The following is a 25,976-nucleotide window of genomic DNA, read 5'->3' as shown; positions in this document are numbered from 1 at the left end:
GACTCAGTTTGGAGAGTCAGAAAAAAGGTTTTATGGACAAACAGCCTTTCATGCTCTATCATTTCACATGAAGAGATGAAGTATTAAACTACCAATTAAAACATAAACTTACTGTGAATAAGCAACTTTCACATTTTTCATGAGTCATTAACCCCTCTCCTACTCAATGTCCTTCACTGGCAGGACAAAATCACCACCATTCTCCTCCTCTGGGTGGCACGTAAGCCATCAACTTCCCTTCCAAGTCACCCCCCAACCACTAGGGAGCAGGCACAGTGCCAGGTAACAGAGTGCTAACCATGAACAACTTTGAACATGGAGAAGTTGTCACTGATCTCAACTGTCCTGCATAGACAGCTAAACTTGTAACCTCCAGGGGAGTGTTCCTGGGAGGAGAGGCAAGCAGTCCATCCTCCATCTTCTCCTTAGACCACTCAAAGCCAGAGCCCACAAAACATTTTGGATAACATCAGGTAGTTCTAACAAAGCTTTCTGACTACTCTTTTCACAGCCTCTGTGTTTTCTTCTACACTGGATATTGAGGAATGTTTTCCGTCATCTCCGAAACACATTTACCTGTCCACACATGTTGTATTCATTGTGTCCAAACGCATGTAGAGCATTTCTGTGGCTTGTGCAAGCTTAAAGTTTCTTGTTAAGGTTTACAAAAAAGAAGTAGGTAAGTCACATGCTTTTCCTTTCAGGTTTTTAATAGAATGTCATCAACGTTTTGCACTGGAAGCTCCCTGAGTCTACTCCAAAATCAGGTAAATCAAGTAAATTCACAGTGGAAAAAATGAAAAATATTTTGAGTTCCACCCTCTAATCCCAGCCTGTTCTTCTTCCATTATTGCAACAAAACTGCTGGCTTCTTCCACAGAAGAACAGAATTCACATCATGCAACAAGCAATGCAAGCTTTACAGGTAAAGTTCCCTGCAGCTACTGTAAAATAGTAATACTGTAAAATATTAATAGTATTTATTACAATCCCATCAGCTCCAGAACAAAAAAAATAAAGACTGCATTTCATAAATGCTCCTCAGCAGCACAGAAAGGATACAACTTGTGGTAAAGAGCCAGGCTGAAGTTTGCACAGCTCAATCAGGAGTGTTGTGTACATCACTTCAATATGTGGTGGCGATGGCAGTTGAAACAGCTCTGCAAATATTACCTACAGGAGAGGAAACCACAGAATAAGAGCCCAGTCCAATGTGGCCTGCACAACTCTCAGCTTCACAACAGTGGCCACAGACCACAAAGACCTATATTTTCCTGCCAAATGCATGTTCCAGGAAAAAGAGAAAGAACCAGTAAAAGGTAGTTGCAACACAACACTGTGCTAATACAGTCCACTTTAACTGCTCTTACCATTGCATACTAACACAACACCAGCACTACACATCTATTATGCCGAACAAACACAGCATGTAACTGTAGAAATGGGCATAGTTATAATATGATCTACTGCAGTGATACCGTATGATCTGAGAAATGCAGAAATAATTTGATCCTGTGGGAAAGTAAGTACTAAGTTCATTAAATGAAGCCTAAGCATTTAGTATGAAAGAATATCTACATTAAAATTACATTTATATCGTTTCCCTTGTGTCCTCTTTTCTCCTGCACAAAACCATATACAAATGAAGTCACAACTTTAAACTGAGAATTACAATCAGCATTTCCTACAACAAATACATATGCTCACTACCCCTTGGAAGAAACCCTTCTAAGAAACCTGAAAAGAATCCTGCAGTCAGCATTTGTGTTTTTAAAGTTTGCCTATAATAACAGCATGTCAAGCTCTGAGTGCTAGGAAAAAGTCATCACTGTACAACATCCACCTCTGAGTTGTTTATTTTCTATTCCACTCTCAACTAAATTTAAATTACATCAAAGGAGTCGGGAAACTTTGATTCATTATGTTTGATCAGTTTCCTCTTTAAACTTCTGAATAAAGCTTAAAGGAGCCTTTTTTTTTAGAAAAGTCTTACTTGTGTAAGAAATCAACATCCATTTATAGATTCCAAAAACAGCATATGAAAACACATAGAGTAGAACTTGTTTTTCTAAGGAAGGACTTGAAAGTATAGAGAGACTGTAAGATACTGGGGAACCTCTCTGTGTCAGCGTAATTTGGACATATTGTTAATACAGCTATGGCCAAAAGGTAGGGAGAACTCTTAGGCAGAAAATGGCTCCATTTTTCAAGACAGGCAATAACAACTGGACAGTCAATTGCATCCTGTTTGAGATACTACATAAAACTGTATTTCTGACATTGATCACATGGTCATTACCAAATATTCCACTTAAGTATTTCAAACTGTCTTGCCATATTTTATGACAATAATAAGGCCACAAGAAAGACCTGAAGACACTGATGCTCTGGAAGTCTGAACTGTGTCGAGTGCAAGTTGTACCAAAAACTAAAGGAGCACAAGGCACAGCAGTCCAACAGGACAGTGAGGCTGCACAGACACTCTCTTAACAGCTACCAGAAATACCCATGTGTGCATCTAGAAGAAGTCACTGAGAGAAAAGTGCCACATTTCAGTTTTTCACACAGGTTTCAGACAGCATGGAGCATTCTGTAGCCAACAAAGTGCAAAGTGGAGTCTCGGGGACCTCCAAAGTAGAAATACTTGGGAAGGTACCAACAACTACTGTCAGGCTACATTTACTTCTGTCTAACTCTCACATCCTGAACTCTAAATAACATTTGGCTTTATTTGTTAGACCACATTTTTTCTACAGTTCTGTGACTTACTGAAAAAATTAGTGAAATTTCACAGATTGAACTGTTGTTGAAAGCTGCATATCACCAACATGACTGTTGGTGAGAGACTGTCAGAGAAGACTTACAAGGGTGGAATAGTAAGCAGAATGAAGAGAAGCATGAAAAAATCCTATGCTAAGCCTTAAAAACTCTAGATCTTCATTAAAATTGAGCAGCCAGACAAATAATGAAGTCAATAGTCTAAAATAACTCAAAATTGCAAGGAAAAAAGGAAATTATTAGTGTTAGTCATAGAATTTGTACACTTTTTGTTTTTTCATCACTTTTTACAGCACTTCAAGATACTGGAAGTAAAATCACTGAATATACTTCAATGTTAAGGCATAAAATTACTCCTAATTTTAATATTGTTTAATGTGATAGATAAATTTAATACTGTTCTGAATTCAGAGTAGAAAAAAACCAAGGTGACCAAAACTCATGTAACTTCACAGCAATCAGAATATTTGGCATTTTGGTGCCAAAAGGAATTCTCAACTCCACTTTATGATAAATCTTCTACATGGGATTATTTCTTGTCATAATTAGCTCTGAAATTCATACTTACAGTTACTTCTTCAGAAAGCCTTTATATGACAAGTTGCTGTTACTGTAATCTGTTAATTTATCTGAATTTTTTATGAAAATCAGTGAAGTTTTATACAGCACTGCAACTTGAAAACAGACTTGTCAATGAGGGCAGTAAAAGAAGACCTATGCTACTCTGCTGGTGCACGTAACAGTTATCTAGAATTTTCTAATAAGGAGAATATCCCAGAGGAAATACACTGCCGCTCCACAAGTTGTTTTCAAGGCTAGTAGAACAAAATAATTTAGAAGACCCAAACATAAAATCATGCAGACTGGCTGAACCTAACTGGAGATCATCAACTCAAAAGCCCTCTGCATAATGCAGGGTCACCTAGAGCAGGCTGCTTAGGGCTGTGTCCTGTTAGGTTTTGAACTTCTGCACGGATAAAGTCTACAAGTTCTCTCTCCAAACTCTTCTAGTGCTTAATCACCTTTGCATTAAAAATAGATTTTTCTTATGTTTAAATGGAGTTTCTTGTATTTCAGTTTGTGTACATTTCCTCTTGTTTGACTGCACCAAGTTAAAATGACAACAAAAGCACAAGACTATCACTCAACTGTATATAACCTGCTCATTTAAAAGCTGCTGGTTGAATTTAACAAAATTTTGGTTGATTCCCAAATCAAACTGTAATTTAAGTGGAACTAACTGGGACATGTTACTCATGAAATAATGGTGCTCCGAAAAGGTGATCTATAAAATCCATACCTCTACTATATGGTAGTTCAAAGGGATCTTGTTATTTCCCGGATAGCTCAACAGCTGTGCAGCACTGCAAAACCACAGATACATTTAATTCAAACATAACACAGCAAATGTGATATAAAAATCAAGTAACAGAATTACAGAAAATGCTTAATTCTGGGCAAGAGTTCCTATTAAAACAGCACCAAACAAATCAATAATCCTTCCAAAGTCTGTTATTCAACCCATAGAGCACTTAAGAAAAGAAACAGCACAAGGACAGGCTAGCATTGCCTGAACTATGATCTGTAACAATGTACTCTCTATGCAGCAGTAACATCACTCGAACACTATCCTGCTATCCCCAGTAGTTTAGCATAGAAAGCCACTGGGATCTGTAATTGCGGCATGTGTACATGAAAAGGGGAAAAAATCGACCCCAAACAATAAAATGTTCGGAATGACTTGAAAGCACAATTAAGCTAGTGGTTTATATAAGAAACTCTCATGTTTCAAATGCTTAATCTTTTAATCAGGTTGTTATCACCTATCATTTGTGCAAAGCAAACTACCTCTCTGGCACATCTTATATCTCCCGTGGTCTTTTACCTTCCTCTGAGAATTAACAAAGCTTATCCCAGTAACTGCAACACTGAATTTCTAGTTTCTGCTGAAACAAACAGCTGCAACCACAAAACTTTATCACATGCCATCACCAAAAACATTATTTTTGCCCACTTCTTGCATACTATACAGGGTTTGATAATTTTCATACAGAAGTGTGACAGCTGTGGCAAACCATCTTGGTTATCAATTACCCACAACAGAGAGTGTTTGGGCAGAAATGAAGAAAAGTGTCCTGACTGCCCCCTGGCACAGCTGAATTGAAACTGACGAAACCTGGCTCTGCAGTGACTCCCCAGAGTAAACTCAATTATCTCTGGCATGTAATTCCCACAGGAAGCACAACAAGGAGATGTCCATGAACACCAGTGCTCAGTTAGTTGCAGATGAACCAGCTCAAGGCTCACTGCCCCAACTAATCAGCATTCCAGGAAGCACAACACAACCACATTGTTCACAGAGCTCCCATGAGGAATAAGGCATGTCTGCATACTTTTTGCAGCACATTCTGTATTATCAAGGGATTCCCTTCCCAAGAAACCACTGCCCCCAGATTACACAGACTCTCTGTTATCTGGATGTTATGGATACACATTATTCCAGGCAACAGTTTTAGCACAGATAAATAAAATAGTAGCAAATAAACTTTCATCACCAGCTTCAGGAAATGTTTGCTCTCGAGCTCTTGCCTAACCAGTGCAGGACATATCCCCTCTGGCACCAAAGCCATTTAAAAAGTTCCAGGGCCCCCCAGTACCAAGCTCCTCCTACCAAGTCTTTCTCTCTTTCCAGTGGGATTTGATGATGCAGTGGAGGTTCTCTTCTATTACAAATCTTTCCACGGAGTGGCTGCCAGGCATGACAGGACCCTGGTAAGAAAGAATGAAGACTCATGAAGATCACTGCTAATGCAGTGGTACCACAGGCAGAAAGCTATCCTAGATACATTTACAGGTAGAAAAAAGTAGCCCAACTTCTACATAAACACCATGAGGTCTCAACTGCCCTATATCCTTCAGGACTGGAAAGCTGGTATGACACATTTCCACGTGAACCTCAAAGTCACTCATGTTTAAAACAAAATGAATACTAGGACTCATTACAAGAAGATATAGGAACAAAATCAGAGAAAATGATTCTAAGTTCACAGAGCATCTGCTTCTTTCTTTGCTTTGTGGAGCCACTGGGCAGGCTACCACCATGCAGCCTGGAAAGAAAATCACAGCTGAGCTAGACTATGCTAAAGAAATAAAGCCATACAATGGAAAGAATACACACTCATGGTCTTCACTGAGAAACCCAGAGGCCAATAAGCGAAGGTAAAAGGCAGCAGACTCGTGCAAAAGAAGGTATAAAAGCATTTGGGGACAGCAGTACATATACTTTCCCTGCATTCCTTTGTTCCACAATATGCATCAACAGATTTTAACAGAAGATAAACACTACAACAAATACCTAGCCTAGAAAAAGACTTGAGTCACCAACTTTTTTGAAGCTCAATCTAACTCTGTGAATGCAGTTTTACTAGAGACATTAGAGAATTCAGTCAACATTGTCCTCTAAATGACAGCATCACAACATTTTACTCCCTAAATTCTGCTCCTCACAAACTTGCTTTTTACAGTAATTTGGTCACTTAGTGGATTTCTGCAGAAGTACCAAAGCAAAATTGCTGCTGGCCTTCAAACCACTTCCTATCCTGGGAGAGAAGACATCACATTTTCACCAATATTGCTCCAGGAAGTTAACTGTGAAATCCATTCACCATTCCCCACAGCAATCACATACCTCAGGGTCATCCGTGTAGTCAAACATCCTAAAAATAACCCTCGGCATTGGGTATACAGAATCTTCAGTGTGAGGTGGGGGTGTGAAGGGTGGCAGATTGTGTTGCAGTGCCTCACAGAGAACACTGTCAAAAGCCAAGTAGGGCCTCAGGATGTGCCGCTCTTGCCAACGGTCTTTTTTCAATTTCTGAATCTGAGACCAAAGGCAGTCTAGATACTGAAGGAAAAGGTGAGAAACATCAGATCTGCTGAATCTCCAAACAAAACAGCAGTTTCCTGAACTAGCTGAAATGTATACATTCCATACTACATTCAGAAAAAAACAAAGTTTCTTAAACTGCTGATTCAATAAACCAACAAATAATGTAAGAACTCTAAATGCCAGAACTACTCCTAAGTCCAACACAGTTTTGTGCCAGTAAAATTTAACTGCTGGCAACTTTTTAAACACCAACAGGCACCTCAGGAGTCCCAGTGAAACCACAGCAGTGAACAGTCACTACTCTCTGGTGGTATTCTCACAGAGATGGCATTGACACCTGTGCAATCGGCAATAATCTTGGTTTGTTTAAGTACTGCAAGAAGTCTGGAGGCCTGTGGCCTTACTGAACGCAAATTTCAAGTTATAACATTTGCAAGAAACATCTTTACATGCAAGGGCTTTGCATTTACCGAAATTATGACACTACAAAACGTGAACAAAATGAGTAACAACTAGCACCTGATGTGAACAGTCATGTCTGCAAATACTCTGGGGGTCTCAAACACAGTCACCTAATCTCTCCTTTATTGAACTAAATAACAAAATTCAGACACTGGGCAGGCAAAAAACTCATGTAGACAAACTGATCATAATCAGGAAGGCCATCCCTCCAAACTATGTTTAACAAGATAATTTTTAAGACTGTGACTTAATCAGAACAATGAACACAATCTAAGAGGACAAAGTTGCAAAATATCCCAGAAAATCAATTTAGATTCCACTGTCCAACATTTGTCCTGAAAGTGAGGGGAAAGAAAAAACCTCAAGAATATCCAAAAAGGCAAATCCCACCCTAAGTTAGCCAGATGCCACCTCTCCTCTCCAGTATTTCTGGCTTAATTGTAAAGAAAAATAGCATGGTAACTTCTGCATACGGTTTCTATGTATTTGTTTAGCATTTCCTAAAGTTGAGAAAAAACAAAGCCACTACAAAGGTTTCTTTCTTGCAGAGGGAAAACGTTTAAGGGTAAGTAACAAATGACATATATTCTGTTTCACACAGAAAGTCCTTTTAACATGAAGCCCTGTAACCTGCAGTTCAAAACCAAACACTACAGTTTACTTTGTAACATTTCCTCAAGGGCCTGCAGCAAAAAACAGAACACCCTCCTTCTTACTAAAATCAACCTCTCATTTCAGCCCAATACTTGGAAAAGAATTCCCCACACAGAACTTGTTGGAATCAATGCCAAACAGCAGACAATTCAAAGCATTCATACTTTTAGAGATGTCTTTTAATTGCGATATAAAAGAACACCTTGGTAAAAATTATTTTTCAAACTTTCTGAAAGAATGCAGTGTAAAGTTTAATCACCTCTTCTTGTGGATGTGGTTTATCAGCAGTCCACACTTGCAGCATAGGTACATGGATCTTCTGGCGGCGTCTGTTTAAACAGGAGAGAAAACCTGACCTTTAATAGACTAATTTAGGGCAGAAGTTTTGTTTTTATTGTGCATGTACTAGTATTCGTTCTCTTCAGCTGATGAAGTCTACAGCATATAAAAACAAAGTTTGTGATTACTTAAAATATCTCTATTATCCTATCTTGATAACAATATTAACTTGAAGGACCTAGACAGAAAGCAGTGATGCTGCACGGTACTAATGTAAAAATCTACCAGTGTTAATAGCACACCTACAACTCCTGCTGCCCCAGCATGAGCAGAACAAGACCTTCAACATACCCTAAAACTAGACAAGACCATAAAACTTTTCAAATTCAAGAATCTCTCCACCTACTGCATTTTTAGGACTTTGTTCCCCCCACAAAATGGTTCAGACCTAAGGCTTCAGAATACTTTAAAGTGAGAAATAATCAAAGCTATTATTTTACACCAAACAGATACCAAAGAGAGTGTTTCTAACCAGTTACAACTTACTTCAAATAACTTTCTGTCTGAGACAAGAGACGATCCATTTCAGCATCCTTTTTCTCATATAACTCCTTTCCAACCCAAGGCAAAGATGACAGAAATGCAAACATATACCAGTCACATCGCACCTATAGAAAGGTAATATACCAAAACCTGAGTATACAAGTAAGCTCCAACAGATTTGGTACACACACACATTTTAATTTAAAACATCAGCAAGGTGTTTTGGGGGAATGTAAAGACCAGCAGTTGCACCTTGGATAGGCAAGATACAAAAAAAAAAAAAAAAAATTAATGCTTGAAAAGTATAATTTTTCATTTGAACTGTGTTAGGTAGACTTAAAAAATGGGATAAATGGGATCACTTTCAAAGTTCTTCTGGATGTTATCACTATAGCAGAAAAGCTAGGCACTCTGCAACTGCCAGAGTAAGGTAAAATAAATTCAATTCGGCCACTTCACTATAAAGGATCATATTTTCTTACTGTATACATATTTCTCAATTGCCACAGACTCCTTTTACTAATGCTCAGGAAACTGTATGTGTCAATCCATTTAGGCTGCTCTCTCTAAAACCTCCCTGTTCTAAGCATAAGTACTGAATGAAAGGTACAGACAAATTGTGAAAACAGCCCCAGGGAGCCCACAGATCTTTTGCTTACTTGGGGTACATCCTCCTCCTGTGTCACACTCACAAAGTTCTCAAACATAGCTACCATTGATGGTGCAGCTATTACATGACAATTCACAAGATCGGATAGAAAGCGAACCTAAAGGAGAGAAAAAAATTGTTCTAAATGAATACTTTTTAAACTGGCTGCACAAGAAGAAATAAACATTACTGAAATGATTAAAACAAATCACCAATAAAAGTGTAATACTCTTTCAGTACCACAAAGGCTTAAATACTACACACGACTTGCCTCTCAATGCTAGAAAACAAGCATCATACGTGCCACCTAATATACTGCTCATTATAATGTCCTTAATCCCTCCCACTGCAGTAACATTGTAAGGATAATATTCCTAATTCAGGAATGGTGGGAAACACGCAAACTACAGAAGAAAACCCCTGTACTTCTGTATCTATTCTACATAGTATCAGATTACTAAAATAACAGAAATTCTAGCAATTACATCTTATTAGCAAAAGTGTCCTACAGTTGACTGAACATCAGTCTATTGACTAGAACCTTAGTTTTCACCACCGGGTTTCAGAAGACGGTGGGGAACTTGGCAGCGGGCTTCTAAATCAGACAGTGCTGTAGTTCTAATACCTTTCAGCAAACAAATCTATAAGCAGCAAGAATGAAGCAAATGGTTTCAAAGACAGGCAGAACCTAAAACTGACTGCTTGATCTTCAGCCCTCAACAGCAGAATGAAACCAGACATCAAAAATAGCTTTTAAGAACTACACTGTTCATTTTCTTTTAATTTTTTTTCCATGGGAGCCACAAGATCGTCATGTACCTCTGAATACAATGAAAGTACACTGGCTTTCTTTTATCTTTTACATTTGACTGAAGAACAGGCAGGGAGAAGCATGTCTGTTTAATGCAGATTTAATTTTTTACTGTGAAAAAGATACAGCTGGAAGTAAATTTTGCAAATGTAATATGATTCCTCGCCCCTGAAGAAGAAAATACTCCTCACATAGCACACATTTCCTCTTGGAATATTTAAAATGCCTGCACATTGACAGCAAAAGAGACTGTAGCACATACTGCAAAGTCCAGCTCTTCTACAACAAAAAGGTGAAAGAAGGATGAAAGAAAAAGAATGTGAAACAAATAGACAAACAAAACTCCACTTACTAAATGCACAGCTTCGTTATACATATTTACTTTCAGACATTCTTTAAGCTGACGAATCATGGCTTCTACAAATTCCCCGCCAAAATTGTAGTTCCTGGCATTCAGCAACCCCACCAATGTCGTGTAAACAGTAAGCTTTTCTGGTAGCAGACGTGCGCTGACACAGAGAAAGAAACACTGTGTTAGTTGTTTATCCATCATGTGCCAACTGGCCGCTGCATAGCATCTTAGAATCTGCTTGTTGTAAGTTAAACTCGCCTCACGAGGTAATAACAGCAGACAGCTAAACATGATCTTACAGTTTTATCCCATGGATATATCTACAGACATTATTTTTCTTATTTTAACCACAGACATTTAGAAAGGCAGGTGCCTCTTTCCTGTACACTAAAAGTATTTGTTTTTCATTTATATCTAATTTTTGAGTATTCCAGAGGGCTGGACAAATAATTTAAGTGACAGAATTTATTGCAAGAATGCAAGAAGTTGTTCTAAGCTCACAATTTAGAACTAATGTTATTATACAGCATAGGGAGGGCCAGGTCCTACTGTATAGAAGTAATTTTCCTCTATCATTTTTGTATGCATGTAACTGTACTTCCAGAAATGTCTTTCTGCTACGGGGGAAGGAAGCACACTATTTGCCTTTTATTATTGCTACAAAATAGACTGTAAGTATCTGCAAAAACTTAGCATAGGCTATATAGTCTCCACCATACGTTTCCTTCGTACTTGTCTTACCTCCTGACATAGACCCCGCACAACCCCTCCCTCAACACCACTCAGTGACCCTCACATGGCACCTCTGCTCCAGCACTTTGTGAGGGAGAGGAAGGAGTGCTATCAGCCACCAGAGAGCCTGGTTTCTGCTCTTCATGTTCCCAGTTGCCCTCCTCTAGCAAATGGGCTTACAAAGACACGAGCACATCATTGCCAGGGAAGAGAAAGCAGTGAGAAAACATCACAGATAATGCAGGTAATTGTTAGCAGCCAATAATTTTGGTGGTGTTAAGCATTTCATGTGGGAACAGGATTTTGCCCAGCCCTGCTGTGCTCCCACAACTGCTGCACACCAGTTCTGACGTTTCTTCTACCTGCTTTGAGCCTCTGTACATATTTCAAGTCAAAGCAATGTAAAGAGGTATTTTCCTGGAATTACACCCAGTACGTAATGAGCTTATTCCTTTATTCCTTTCATTTGTAGTAAGACAAACTCCATGCTAAGACAGCAATCAGGAACTAAAGCTATTCATGGCCTTCAGACTACCTTAAACACTTAAACTTTTGCACAAAGAAAGCATGTCCCATATTCCCAGACCTCCTCCATACGTACACAGTACACAGTATTCTCAGTATCTTGCTTTTGTAATTTGGCAGATCAGCTTCCAAAACACCAGCTAGGCCCTCCAGGTTGCTCTCCAAAGATGAATTACTCTAAAAAAAAATATAAAAAACCGATTCATCATCAACAGGCAAAATGAACTAGCCTGACTCTCACATGTAAGATAATGAAGTTGGGCCAGAGTATCCTTTTTCATGTCCCCTCTTTTTTCAGGGCAACAATCCAGTTCCATCAGCAGCGAAGATCTGTTCTCGCTTGCCTGAGAGGAGCAGCTACTCCTCAGAACAGCTGCACCCGACCGCCAAGCTCCCCTGACCGCCAAGCTCTCCCCTGCTAGGAACTCCAGCGCTCCCCAGGGATGCAAGATCTGATATCACCTCAGGAGCATCCCAGTAACGCGGCCGAGCATTGATTAACAGCACAGCACGAAGCAAAACACCCTGATTTTCGGAACACCGTAATCTTTTGTTCTTCCACCCCCTCCTCCATTAGCCCCCAGTTCTGTCGGGACTGGAAACCTGTGCCACAGGCAGACCAGTTAATTCCTACACGCCCTTCGCAGACGACAATCAGCAACACCATCTTTAGATACAATGGTAACTATTCTCCGGCCGTTTATCGCTGACGGGGAAACGCCACGCTACGATTTAAGCACTTGCCCGCCACAGCACGTGGCTTTGCAAAAACGGGCAACTTTCCATCTATTTCATAAAACAAGTATTTTCTCTGTGGGTCGCTACTACAGACGAAGTGCTCCCACACCGCACAGGGGAAGAGGAGGGGGCGGAGGGAAACAAGGCTTTAACTCTCCCGAGCCGCCGGCCCGCCTACCTTCTCTCCCACCCTGCAGATGAGTGACTCGAGCCTCTCCTCGATCTCCGACGGCTCGGACGTCCTCCGCCTCTTGTGGGGCTGCCCTGCTCCAACAACACACCGAACACAGCGTTACCGACGCCGGAGAAACCCTGCCGCTCCTCCATCCCGCCCAATCCACCCTCCCTGCCGGGCCACCTCGGGGGGGACGCGGGGCTCACCATCGCTGTCGTCGCTGTGCCGCCGCCGCGACATGGCGGGGAGCGGCGCGGAGGAGCGGTCGGGAGAAGAGGTGAGGAACGGTGAGGAGCGATGGGGAGCTCCGGGAAGCGCCGGGCCGAGACACCTCGCGCGGGCCGAGCAAGCGCACTCCCTCCCCGCCCGCGGCCGCGCTGTTTCCGGGGCGGGCCCGGTGTCTCCCGCCCGCTTCCCTGCGGAACACGAGCGCTTCCGGGGCAGGGAGGAGGAGGAAGTGGAGGAGGGGGAGAGCGGGCGCTTGCCGGCGGAGAGGCGGAGATGGTGCCGGGCGAGGCGGCGCCGCCCGGGCCGGGCTCGCCGCGGGGCAGCGCCGAGGGGGCCGCGGCGGGCAGGAAGCAGCGCGCGGCCGCCCGCAGGAAGGTGGGTCGGGGCCGGGCCTGGGCCGGGGAGCGCGGTAACCTCGGTAACGCGGACGCTTGCGGTGCGTTCCAGGCCTTTTCCCTGTTCGTCAAAGCCAAGGAGGTGCCGGCCGCGTCGCGGTGTCCCGGCGGCGGAGAGGGCGTGCGGTGGCGGTGCTGCCGGCAGGCGTTCGAGGAGCTGCCCGGCATCCACAGGCACGTGGCTCTGCACCACTCCGGAGACGTCGGGCGGCAGGCAGGGCTCGGTGCGGCGCCGGCGGAGGCCGGGGGCAGCCCCGCGGGCAGCGCGGCCCGGCCGAGCGGGCACTCCTGCAGCAACCCGGAGATCTCCTGGGCGCTCCCGGACACAAGCCACGTTAGCCATGATGATCTGACAAGGTAAGGAAGCCCCTCGCCGCTCTGAAGGTCCAGGACTGGGGTATTTGGCTGCTCACGTTTTACATGATCATCTGCCAGTAGTATTTCTTATGAGATTCAGTCAAGCGACACTTTTAAGGTACAGAAGAGTCTTCTCCAATATTCCTCTAGCTCTTCTGATTCTTTGGGTATCTTTTATATAAAGACTTAGATGCACTGCAGTTTTTAATGGTGGATTGAACTGTCCGAGTTACATCATCCCATGCTGTTAAAGCAGGCCTGTATGGGTGTGTTGCTTGACAGCTTGGATCTGTAAGGAAAGACCATAACAGAAAAGAGAACAGCAGGTTGTGCTCTGCACAGGTTCTTTTCTGCTGCTCGTTCTGGTTCCTTAAGGGCTCGTTTAGTTATGAAGTAGTTACACAAAAATGTTTCTGACTAGGAGAGAGTTCGGCCTGTGATGCACAGAATGCAGGAACACGCTATCTCACAAAAAGTTTTGACTTTTTAAATTTAGATAGCGTAAGTGCTTGAGGTTTCAAATGCCACTGTGGAAAAGTGAGCATTTAATGGGATGCTTGTGTGCACAAAAGTCGGCAATTCTTGTGTCCTGTGTGTGAGGAAAGCACATGGTAGGCTACTGGCAGTGATGTCCCATGCAGCACAGAAGAGTTCATTTTGTAACCAGTCCTGAGAACTGGAAGTGTGGGAGCTTTCTTTAGTTAATATTCCTTCTGTTTGAAATAAATCAAACCCAGCAGTGCTAATTTGTCTAAAGTTTGTTTGTTTGTGGGTTTTTTTCCTCCACGTCTGCCAGAAGAAAATTGTCTGTTTTTTGAATGGTTACTGCTAATAGTATAATTTTGTTCTTTCTTAACATCTGTTTTCTGTTTGCTTATCTTTGCCATGCTATGGGCAGCCAGGTGGGAGAAGTACTTCTCTATTACTGTTACTGTGAGGTGAAAGATCCAGAGAAGCTCTGTGCTTGGCAAAAGGCTTTGTGTCAGCATCTACATCTCACTGGCAAGGTAAGGTTTTAAGCAATGGTTTTATTCTTAAGGAAAAATCCCCACATCTTTATTTAGTGCAGGATGATGGGGTATGTGGAGAACGAGGTGTGTTTTGCACCAGAAGGTGCTAGTCTGTTATGATTCCGTTAAGAGAGGCATTCAGACTCCATAAAGTATCTTTTAGAATTGTATTTAAGACCTAACACAACAAAGAAAAAAAACTACACATCATCTTAAATCCCTTTTGGTGCAGGGAACCCTCAGTTGTGTGGCATCGAGTGAGCCTCACAGACAAGACACTGTGCAGACCCTGTCCTTGCAAGGGTTACCCCATTTCCATCACTGTTACACATGGAAACAGGAAAATGAGTCTTTTTATCACTCCTGCTGTCAAACAGAAAGGATATTCACATGAGAAATTCGTGATGCACTTTTAGATAAAGGCAAGGAGACAAAAGTGGCTTAATCACTGGTGTCAGCAGGGAGCTGCATGCAGGTGTCTCAGTTAGCAGTAGCAGGCTGGGTGTATCCTGTGGCTAAAGGGCATGAGCAGCACAACACAGCCTGAGGGCCAAGCTGGAGGAATTGCATGGGTCTGTGCCTGCTCCACTCACTGGTTACCTGTATCCTCCCTCCTCAGTGCACAGTGGTCTCCCAGTCACAATGGCTACACCATGCTGTAATCCATACTGTCGGGAATTAGGTGAGAGCAACCAACACCTTAGACCACGCCACAGCATAGCAGTTCTCATTTCTGCACAGTCTGTTCATTCCTGGCAGGCTAGACCAAGGATGTGAGTTGCTTGTGTAGGTGGCCTCTGGAGGCTGTGGGAGAAGGTGAATTTTAGCCTTGCAAAGTTGATGTTCCTACACTGTCTGTGGGGAGAAGGAGGGCAACTTGGAGTTGGAGGCTCCTTTTATCTGTGACTTGTCTTCCTGAGTAGCTTCTTGCTACTCTTGCTAGTGGTACATCAGCACAGGTCTGGGTGTGAAACGGATGGGTTCACTGCTTTTTCTGCTCAGCTATCTTGCCTGGTGGTTAGTATTTTTTTCGAGTTTCTTTTCTTTCCTTTTTTTCATGTCATTTCCAAGACAGGTACAGCATTTACCTTCCCAACCAGTTTGTTTTTTCCTTGCTTCTTATATTCAATCTTTCTCCCTTCTCCCCCTGCCCCCCTCCTTCAGAGCTTTTGTTCATTTGTCAGTGCTGGAGATAAAATGACTCATCTTAAATTTAATATTAGATATGATGTTATGCATATTCACATTCTCTTTTTTAGCTGTGTGAGTCATGGGGCACAAGCCTATTGTTCTTTCTGAGGCAACTTCCAGTGGGAATTGTAATGCTGACTGCAGGATTTGCAGACAGCAATTTCTCTATTTATACAGCATTTTTCTGTTTATTGCGTGGACTCTTCTGACTGTCCTGATGTGATCCTTTGAAATGGCTCAGAAGTCATTACGGGGTTGTTGGGGGTTTTTTTTCTGTTTACTGTCTTTATGTTCAACTTCAGTATAACCATATTTTCCTTCCTTATTAAGTAGTCTCTTTTCTGAACATACTCCTGTGCCTGCCTTTTGTCACCCAGTCATATTTTGCCAATTTCACTGTGATCTGTTTTGCTGTAACTAAGGTTCAGCCCCAGCTTCTCCTCTTGCCTTCTAGGTACGAGTTGCTTCAGAAGGGATTAATGGGACAGTTGGTGGAAGCAAAGTAGCTACCAGTCTCTACATTAAAGTTATGCTTTCCCAGCCTCTGTTCAAAAACATTTTGTGTCAAGAGGATTTCAAGGTATGAAAAAATAATTTTTACATAGACATTGTTAATGCAGGTAATTTAATTTTCAAGAAATAAGTACATTCCTTCTTGACAGTATTACTTCTGCCTTAGCAGTTCTGCTCTCTCAGCACTTACCTAAGTAAATGGATCTTAACCATACCTTGTTTAGGTATCTTTGCTGGGTTTTACCAGAATTAGCAGTTTCCATGAGCAGTGATAGCAGCTCTTACAAGCTTTGGCAGCTATGGGTGCAGCTGCAAAGTCCCCCAGTACAGGTGAGCGAGGGAGTGTACTTAAGCTCCACCATTCTGCAACAAGCATTTATTCCAGACTGAGCAGGTATCACAACATGTGCTTAACCCAGCAAAGTTTTTCCACACTGTCCTCTTCATCCTGATTTGAGGTCTTTGACTGGAAGCCTACTGGTTTAGGTTCTATATGGTTTGGTGTCCATATAGGTGCACCGTCAGTTCCATGGATTGGGTACCTTCCAGAGAAGACACACAGGGACTGTCAAGAGGTTTCTTCCTACTCCAGTTAGTGCCTGGCTGGAGCATACATACTGATTGCTGTCCTTACATGGTGAGGGCAGCAGTGGCTGGTGCACTGCATAGCATTCTGGTAGGCTTTGGCTGCCCACCACTGCAGGTTCTGGTTTCGCTGCAAGGGAGGAAAGCTGCTGCTTAGGCAGCAGCTCTTCTCCGCACAGTTTTATTTGCAGGGAGTGCTATTATTTTTTCATAGGGAACCAGATCAAAGAAGTTAGTGAAACTTGTGAAACTCAAATTCTGTGTTGAGCTGCAGTGATGATTCAGTCCTAGTTTTATAAGTGTCTGTTACGCTTGGCTGAATTTCAAGAGGAATTGTGTTAGTAACAGTCATATGTAGATGGAAAAACAGAACAGGGATGGAATATTACCCTGATACCTTGGCAAAACCTTCAATCTTGCATGGTCTCTCTGGGCATCAGTGTTCATACATTAGTGGACTATGGTGTTTGCTGTCTCACAGTTCCTCCTGAATGCTGTATACCTGAGTGAGTGAGGCGTTCAGGTTGCTGTGCCATGAAGACATGGGATAGGGGAGTGAGGACCATGCTTGGGGCTATGAACATATCCAGTGGCTACTACAGTTATGGCAGACTGATTTCCATAACAGCTGGACAGTGCTGCACAGCACTGCACTTATCGTTGAGTGTTCTTATTCTTGATGGTGCCTAAGCTGTGTTTGAGGCTCAGCCCTGCAGAAATTCTCACTCCTTGTAGCCTGCAGTGGGGGTTCCTACCAAAACAGGGCTTACCAGGACTTCTGAAGAGGAAATCCCACACTTGAGGTTGGGGGGTGGGGGGAGGAGGTGCCAGCCTCCACTGTTAACAAATCTTGTGCCTGGCTGACCTCCCATACGTCTCCTTCACACCCAGGAACACTGCAGTTCTCATCACTCATGTCACCACTGGAGGCACAGCTGTGCTTGTGTCGGGTGCCAGAGGGATGAAGAGAACTGCAGGGCCTAGATGTGGCAGCATGATGCACTACTGGAGGAGGTTATTTAATATTCCTGTAAGGATCAGCATGCTTTTGTAGGGGCCTCAACTTTCTCACGATAACTACTAGTAACATATTTCCGGCTAAGATTTGTTGTACATCCCTGCACTTCCAACCAAATGCTGTCTGTCTCACCTGCAGAGTAGTCATCGGGCTTAAGACACCTGTTCTCCAGGTCGTGTTAAGGGTCCACTGCCTAAATTTCAGGATTTAGAGTGTGGATTTCAGCGGGAGAGACATTTCTTTCCCTCAGCCACCAAGATGTTTTCATATTCTAATGAGCTGTAGAATTAAAGTGAGTGGATAATTTTGACACCAGGCAAATTTTAGTGAATTGTTTTTGTGTTTGATTTCCTAGAGCAGTGCAGGAGGAGCTCACTGTTTCCCAGACCTTCGCGTTGGTGTATTCAAAGAAATTGTACCTATGGGTGTTGATCCAAAGATAGTGTCTTATAAGGAAACTGGTAAGTGTATGTAATGAAAAATAAAGCCTCTCACCCAAGTGAGAGGTGAGTGAAGAGTAAAATACCTTCATCAAAAAGATTTCCCTTTGCACAATGGCCAGGACTCAGGAGAAATAGATACAGAAATCTAGTAGTCAAAAGCTACTGCTGCAGAGAATTTGCTGGCCCAGGTTTTGGCTAGCTAAGTGTGTGACTGCCTCAGTAAACTCTAGAATTAACTTCCCATTTTGTGGGAAGAGTTCAGATGACATGAAGCAGTTACCTTGCAGGGACTGCTGACTTGGCTTTACTTGTTTTGGAGCTAACAGCCATGCTCCTGCCTTCTGCGCTAAGCAGATCCAAGTTCTGCATGAACTGCGACTGCGTTTGTTTTGTGCTACCTGTAGCTGCTTAGTATGGATTATGCCTGATTAGGTGTTCCTGGCTATGGATTTGCTGTAAGGATGCTTACATAGGTGGTAAGCAGGAGCACAGCAAACAGCAAATAACAGAGCAGCTTTGGGCTTTTTTTTCCACCAGGAGGTTTTGTTGGTGCCAAACTTCTACAGCATCTTTTTGTGGATTTGGAAGACAGTTATTTTTTTGCTCCCATTTTGTGGTAGTTTGGGGGATGTATGTTTGGGTATTTCTTTCCTTTTTTTCCCTTTTTCCTCTTATTTTGCAGCATTTTATGGAGATGGTTCCTATTACTCTGGCAGTTTGCTTGTAGGGGTATTTTTTATAAAAGGTAAAGGATTTTGCTGGTGGAGCTTTTTAGTTTTTCAATAGATTAGAAGTCCTAAGCCCTGAAAGCTGAGAAACTTTTTGTAAATTGAAGTTGCACTGAAAATAATACATGTATATGGAAATTTTCCATTGTTATCAAGAAGAGTTTAATTTTAAAAATTGTATTTCTGCACTTCCAAATGTAATGACAGATGAGCAAAGGGAACATGTCACTCCCTCTTCTACAACTGTAAGAGTAGCCAGGGGGATGCAACAAAAGGTCATAGAGATAGGTACCTGTCCGCTGCTTCTTCTGTCATGTGGAACAGTGTTGTGTTTTCTGTCATTTGCGTATAGGAAGCCAAACATGGATAAACTTGGCTGATTGAGTTGGGATGAAAAGTCTGTGAACAATCACAAAAAATTTTTGTTTGGAAATCTGAGGAGAATCTGGATCAGTGATCTCATACGTGACATTGTTTCATAGTTCTGCTTCTCACTTCTCTTCTCCCCTCCCTCTTTTTTTTTTCTTTTTGTTTTGTTTTATTTTGTTAAAGGAATCCATTTATCCCCTCAGGAATTTCATAGAGAAGTAGAACAGTATTTGTCTCAGGCCAGTCAAGGACAAAGCGATACCATCTTGCTGGACTGTAGGAACTTCTATGAAAGTAAAATAGTAAGTGCTGCTTGCCTGCTTCTTGCAGTGTATTACAGGTGCTGGGGTGAAGTATTTACAATTGTGAGGGTGTAACCTTACTGTTAGAAGAGATTACATACTCCAGATTGACCGTATGTGTACAGAGTGCAGTTTAGTAATGAATATTAGACACAAGCAGTAGAGGACCTGCCCAGCAACTGAGCATGGAGCCTGCCTGGCCAAGTGCTTATACAGTGTGGGGCAGGAAGAAAATGAAGCGGTCCATACAATATGAGCATGAATGTTTGAAGTAGCATAATTTGCAGGGATGTTTTTCAGCATTTTTTTGTCTTGTCCCATCTGTCAGAAAGAACAGGGGCATCCTGCTGTCACAACCACCACCTCTCATGCACTGTTGTGGTTTGTCCTCTCTCTGACAGTTCTGCTTAGCTCTTTCTTCTTTGTTTCAACAAGGAGACTTGCTGTGTCCAGAATCCTCCTACAGATTTTAACATGTTTTGATGAATAAATGTGGCTGAGGAGTTGCCTAAAACAGCTGCAGTGAGCTGAGTATTCCGGCCCAAAGTTTTGTTACTTTCTCTAGTTAGAGGCACAGACCTTACCGGTAACAGTGCTTGTAACCAGTTGCATGGTCATCTCTTGTAATTGCAGGGACACTTCCAGGGCTGTCTGGCTCCAGATATCAGGAAGTTCAGCTATTTTCCCAGCTATGTAGATGAAAACCTGGAGCTTTTTAAAGATAAGCGTGTCCTGATGTACTGCACCGGAGGGATTCGTTGTGAAAGAGGCTCTGCTTACCTCAGGAGCAAGGTAAGATGTCATTCTGAGGGCACAAGTGCTGGGGGGTTGAGGCTGCTTTAAGGGCACCTGTCTTTTGTCTTGCTGGTGAATTCTTACTGTGCACAAACTACCGAATGTGCAGGTGGGGAGATAAATGCTTCTGACACGTGCTTGTCTCATGCTGTCTGTCAAGGACCTGGATAGTTCAATGTGGCTCAGTCTGACCTGCGTGGACTAGTGTCACAGCAGTGAAAATAATTACATAACCCATTTCCTGAGAAGAGGTATTTGTAGGACTGTTATAGGAGGGCTTGAAAACACTCCACAGTGTTTCCACAGACTGTCTGGGTTATGCTCTGTGGTCATTACTGCACAGCTTGAGCATCTCAGCGTGGTGAAAATCAGCCAGTCAGTGCTTTCCCCAGTGTTGTGGAACTAAATCCAGCACGGTGCATTGTTCTAATTGTGCTTTCCATCCCACTCCTCTCCTAGATCCTTCTCTTAAGGATCAAGGGAACAGAACAGAAAGGTTCTCCAGAGATTTAAACCTTGGGTTTCTTTTTCCCACTGCATCAATGTGAACCGTGTGAAATTCTGCTTTTGCTAACAGCTAACTAAATAAAAACAGAATAATAAGCAGCAGCTCATGGGGGTTCAAAAGCATTAGATCTGTGATGCAGCAAACCTTCCTCAGGTGAGGAGGTTACCAGCTTCTTTTGAGTATAACATTAAATGAAGAGTTGGGTTCATGCCAACAAGCCAGCATTATGAAGCTGCCCAGTACTCCCTGGTGGCACTGCCCAGAGCTATGGCTGCACATGGTGTCATCTGATGGTCACTGAGAGGCTGCTGCTTTTCACTGACCCCTGGCATTTACAACATTTGCTTTGGGAACTCTGGCACACCGCCACTGCTGGGGTCTCCTTCAGCTTTTCTGCTAATATGCTTTAAACAGGCAGTGTGCAGAGAGGTTTACCAGCTAAAAGGTGGAATTCACAAGTACCTAGAAGAGTTTCCAGATGGATTCTACAGGGGGAAGCTGTTTGTATTTGATGATCGTTACGCCATTTGTTCCAATGAAGATATCATCTCAGGTAGGACTAGATAATGTAAGTGCAGAAGGCTGGGAAGCTATTGTAATCATTTCCAGAGGTGTGCAGGATAGGGACAGCCAAACTGGTCTGTGTAGTTCTTCCTCATACTTGGTTTGATCTCGTAGCGCTGTCACTTCTCATGATGACTATCAACTCTATGGCTTTAACACGTAAAACAGAAATGAGAGGAAAGGGGGTCACTAGCAAGAGTTCACTAAAACTGGGGCAGTAGAAGGAAGTATTCCCTGCAGAATAGCTCTCTTAGGAGCCATCTGCACCAATGGAGGCATATGTCCAGCACTACAGCTGTTGCTACCTGCTTGTTGCCCACAGTGCTGATCAGACTGTGGTTTGCCAAGTGACCAAAGTTTTAAATAGTTCTCCTGCTGCCAGCAGTCCTCTGCTTCAGTAGTCTCATAGAATATCAACAAAGACTGCCAGGTATTGGGAGAGTAGTGGCACTATACTCTATGGCACTTTGTTATTTTCATGCTTAAGAAATTCTATATCCAGTAGAATTTCAGTGGCCTCTAGTTGAAGTTGTTAAGAACATTGCCTGATCTTCTGGCTGCGATTGCTCTTCAGTTGCTGGAAATTAAGTAATCTCTTACTTTGCTACCAGTTGCCAGGCACAAGAAGTAGCTGGAATTTAGCTCTAGCTCTAAGGAAACAGTGCTGTTTTTACTCTGAGTTGGTAACTTTTCAAGTATAACCCCCATTCCTCCTCTGCAATTACGCTATACATCTTGAAGGGGCCCAACTTGTTGTGGAAACAGAACACACTCTGGATACATTACAGCCATCCCTATGGAAGTTTCAAGGGGAAGTGCTGTGGTATCCACCTTCTTGGTGGTACAGCTAAACTGGGATGTAGTTTTCAGTTAAAGGAGTTAAAACCTGTGGTGTTTTGGAAGGACTCTACCAGGACTGCAAATGGCACCCTGTCTGCACAAGCCATTGCTTGTAGATGGAAGGAAGTTCCATAACATCCCCTTCACCAGCAGGTGACATTCCTGCGTACTGACTTAGTTGCCACCTGCATGTCTTCTTCTCTTGGCAGCAAGAATCTCTAAATCTGTCTGTTCAGAACTAGAGAAAGCAGTGGTGAGCACTCTCCTCTTTTCCAGAGAGAAAACTCTTAGGTAAAAAAGGTGTTTTAAAATGAACTAGCTTCTAGAAGATCAAGCTAAACAGGAATTAAAAACCTGCAAGACGATAGCCACTTAAATGAGAGCTGGCAACCCCCTGCTGCCTTGGCAAGCCCTCTGCAAGGGAACAGCCAGACCAGTATGGGTATTAACTTTTTATTTTCCTCCTCCCTCCAGCATGCAGATACTGTGGGGTGCTGTGGGACCAGTATAAACTTTGTTCCAGTCAGCACTGCCGGCAGCTTGTCCTGACGTGTCCAAGTTGTTGCAACAAAGGTCTTACAGCTTGCTGTCCTGTTTGTCAAGAGAAGGAGCTCAAGGTGACTTCAAGGGCTTCAGGACAGACACTTAAGGAGGAATGTGAGTGTACAAGGAGACGGCCAAGGGTACCAATTGAAAATGTCTCACCAAGGATGCTGGACACAGGGAAAGATTAAGCTGTTTAATTGGCTAATCTGGCATGTGCTCATGTGAAGGGCTTCCGTAACCAGATCTCTATTTGCTAATCAGTTAGGTTTGGAAATTATGAAAATATGTTGGCTTGGAAAGTCCTGTTCATATGCTGCCTTTAAACATAGAGTATGCCCTCAAAACCATCCATTACTTGCCTGTAAATTACCAGAGTGCCCAATCCATCACCAGCACTACAGGATTACTCTCCCTGGGTACAGTCTTGTAGTGTGGCCTTTACTGTGGGGATTTTGGAGCAGAGTATCTGCAACATGACAGAGCTGCTCACAATTCAAAAGAAACTGAAGCAACTTAAGAACAATTCAATTTTTTTCTTCCTGCATGGAGATCAACCTGTCTGACCTCTCCAAGGATCATTCATCTGCTTCAACAGCTTGTAGTAAGGTGTGCAAACAGCAGATTTATTAATTTGGTGTAGGTATGTGCCCAGATTAGATCCTGAAGATATATTCCACATGCACACCATCTATCTGAATCTTCTGCTTTATACCAGTGAGAAGCAAGGCAAAGTTACCTGAAATTACTGACTTAACTCTCCTGTAGAACTGGCTGAAGGCAGCATAAGGAGCTGGAGCAAAGGTCCAGAGATACTGTTTGCCCAGCCATACTAGTTGTGACCTGTAGGATGAACAGCAAACCCAGTCTTCTTTCCAGTGCTCAGTCTCCCTGGGAACTGTTTTTTCCCCTCAACTTGTCAGTGTATGAAATGTGCAGGGCTCAGCTCTGCTTGCACTAAAAAAACCTGACAGCTTGAAGCATGTTGAAACAGGCACACAAAGAGGGGAGCACAGAGACTGTCACAATACCAGCATCATGGCACTGGAAGTGATGCATGTGTGCATAAATGTCAGCAACAGCTATGAGAAGACTGCAAGATCCTTTATCCACGTTAAATAATTCAAGTTCTGGGGAGCATTTGTGCTTTTTAAACATGAGTTAAGTTTTTTAAAAGCTGCAAGATGTTTATGCAATTTCCAGCACCTGTCAGTGGAGAAATTGTCTTTGAAGGGACCTACAGCAGATGAGCTTAAAATACTGCCCCACGTGCTGTTTTGTGTGCCTGATGCTGTAGAATGTACAGAAAGGATTTATTAGTGTGGAAGATGTGTCTTGACAGAAAAATGTCTTTGAACTTTACTGTCATTCTGGGAACTAAACAGTAAGTCATTAGGACATCAAAGTCACTGGGTTTGGAGTTTTTTTACTGGCAAATGATTTTAAAAGCAAGAAAACAGTTTTTTAGGTTTCTGCAGTTGCTTAATAACAGTGATATGTTATTTTCATATAGATTGTAACTTTCTCCCATGGTGCTATTAATTCAGCAAGGCCTCATTGTTGGCTTGACTAGCAACTTAAATACATGGGCATTGGTTCCATTAAACCCATGACAAACATTTCTTCTTTCTTCCAGTATTGCTACCATGAAATCAACTGTCCTCAGGACAATTTCATTAATGAGGCAAAACCCTGAAGCTTAGGAATATTTCCTTTGGGAATCTTTCTAAGATAGTATTTAATAGTAAATCTCTGAACAACCAGTCCTTGAGAAGAAATTGGAGAAGTCCCATCAGTAGACACCTTCAGCACAAGTCTGATTAACCTGTGTGGTTTTGAGAACTGGAGTATTTGTGAAGAAACATGCAAGCTCTACTTGCAGGTCTGGTCTAGAGCACTGATGGCATCCTCCTGTGTTAGGCTAAAAAGAACACAATATTGTAATTCAGTCTTATCAGCAGGTCTGTAACACTGTAATCAATTTGTAATGCTGTTGCTGTATCACTTATCAGTACAGGATGGCAACAACTATCTTTTATATGTAAACTTCTGAAACATCTATGATAAATAACCTTTAGTGCTTCCATTATAATTTTTTAAGTACTGCACAAATACACTTCACGTGTTATGTTGGAGGTGCTTAATTCTGCAGAGATAAACACTGAAACCTAGCTAGTCTGCTACATGGTAGACCTGGCTACAAGGTACAATTCTCCTGAGAGCTCCTCAGCAGCTGGAGATTCTACCTCAAAGGCAGAGGGGAGCCATGAGCTCTCTTCTGGTCCTTGCTGCACTAAGGCATGGGAGGAGAAGGATTTGAGATGTACAGATGGAGTCCCATAAAGCCATGTTACCTCTACTGCAGAGAGGGGTCTAAGAGACATTCTTAGCCTGCTTCTTGCAAGCTAGCCCATGAGGGCTCTCTAGCCTGTTTTCTGGGTTAGTTTTGTCAGATTTATACAAATAAGGGCAAGTGAAAAGCTGTGTGTTGGCATCCAGGCATCTCAGTGGTAATGCCTGAGAGAAGACACATGAGCTCCAGGAAAGGGAAGAATTTTCAGGATGGGCTGTGACTTCCAGATGCTGCAGTCACAGGAGGGAAAGTCAGATGGCTTTTCCTCCCTTTTCCTGGAGAGCTGCTGGGCCAAACAGGGATACATTTGCTCCTAAGTATCACCATTTTGTAGCTCCATTGCTGCACAGCTTAAAGCCTTTCACCACATGGCCTGATGCCTCAGCACCACCTGTCTCTGCTGCACCACCCTCAGCTGTCAGATGCATCCTGCAGCAAAACAGCTCTGTGAGTTAAGCCAAGGAACCCGGAATGATCCTGACAGCTTAAGATACCTTTGGGCTGCATTGTTAATTTGGATGCTGCTACAGTAAAACATAGGAGAAAGTTCTTCTCGTCTCCTTTTTTTTTTTTTAAGGGCTGTAGTAGTATCCCATGGTCGTGTTCCTGGTCTGCAGCGGCATCTCCTTGCATGTCTGTGTTTCTTA

At 42.7% G+C, this 25,976-nt stretch overlaps 2 protein-coding genes across 2 annotated transcripts in view; one reads left to right on the top strand and one right to left on the bottom strand.

The window, feature by feature from the left end:
* NCBP1 (nuclear cap binding protein subunit 1) overlaps positions 1 to 12,973 on the bottom strand; it is a 32,059-nt gene extending 19,086 nt beyond the window's left edge. The window contains exons 1-12 of the mRNA XM_042023574.1: positions 12,794 to 12,973; positions 12,591 to 12,676; positions 11,751 to 11,851; positions 10,418 to 10,574; positions 9,265 to 9,372; positions 8,609 to 8,730; positions 8,043 to 8,112; positions 6,467 to 6,682; positions 5,450 to 5,547; positions 4,079 to 4,142; positions 1,063 to 1,173; positions 577 to 641 (exon numbers count right to left, since the gene is read on the bottom strand). Coding sequence (XP_041879508.1) covers positions 577 to 641; positions 1,063 to 1,173; positions 4,079 to 4,142; positions 5,450 to 5,547; positions 6,467 to 6,682; positions 8,043 to 8,112; positions 8,609 to 8,730; positions 9,265 to 9,372; positions 10,418 to 10,574; positions 11,751 to 11,851; positions 12,591 to 12,676; positions 12,794 to 12,827 — 1,232 coding nt within the window. The 5' untranslated portion in view covers positions 12,828 to 12,973. The remainder of the gene's footprint in view (positions 1 to 576; positions 642 to 1,062; positions 1,174 to 4,078; positions 4,143 to 5,449; positions 5,548 to 6,466; positions 6,683 to 8,042; positions 8,113 to 8,608; positions 8,731 to 9,264; positions 9,373 to 10,417; positions 10,575 to 11,750; positions 11,852 to 12,590; positions 12,677 to 12,793) is intronic.
* A 100-nt stretch (positions 12,974 to 13,073) lies between these two features.
* TSTD2 (thiosulfate sulfurtransferase like domain containing 2) lies at positions 13,074 to 24,598 on the top strand. The gene is made up of 9 exons (XM_042023575.1): positions 13,074 to 13,190; positions 13,263 to 13,567; positions 14,466 to 14,574; positions 16,223 to 16,348; positions 18,240 to 18,345; positions 19,608 to 19,726; positions 20,360 to 20,518; positions 21,444 to 21,582; positions 22,908 to 24,598. The coding sequence occupies exons 1-9, from the start codon at positions 13,089 to 13,091 to the stop codon at positions 23,165 to 23,167; spliced, it is 1,425 nt and encodes a 474-aa protein (XP_041879509.1). The 5' UTR covers positions 13,074 to 13,088; the 3' UTR covers positions 23,168 to 24,598.
* The last annotated feature ends 1,378 nt before the right edge of the window (positions 24,599 to 25,976 follow it).

The sequence above is a fragment of the Corvus kubaryi genome, unplaced genomic scaffold (assembly GCF_017639235.1).
Source record: "Corvus kubaryi isolate FWS band 111438036 unplaced genomic scaffold, C.kubaryi_AGA036_p1.0 37249, whole genome shotgun sequence".
In the NCBI taxonomy this organism is placed as follows: domain Eukaryota; kingdom Metazoa; phylum Chordata; class Aves; order Passeriformes; family Corvidae; genus Corvus; species Corvus kubaryi.
This window is presented reverse-complemented; position numbering and strand designations above follow the sequence as displayed.

Excerpts from the sequence above, each read along its gene's own strand:
- TSTD2 (XM_042023575.1), top strand. The coding sequence starts at position 13,089 with ATGGTGCCGGGCGAGGCGGCGCCGCCCGGGCCGGGCTCGCCGCGGGGC. Across the intron at positions 13,568-14,465 it reads AGCCATGATGATCTGACAAG|CCAGGTGGGAGAAGTACTTC; the intron begins GTAAGGAAGCCC and ends TGCTATGGGCAG. Across the intron at positions 20,519-21,443 it reads CTGCTTACCTCAGGAGCAAG|GCAGTGTGCAGAGAGGTTTA; the intron begins GTAAGATGTCAT and ends TGCTTTAAACAG.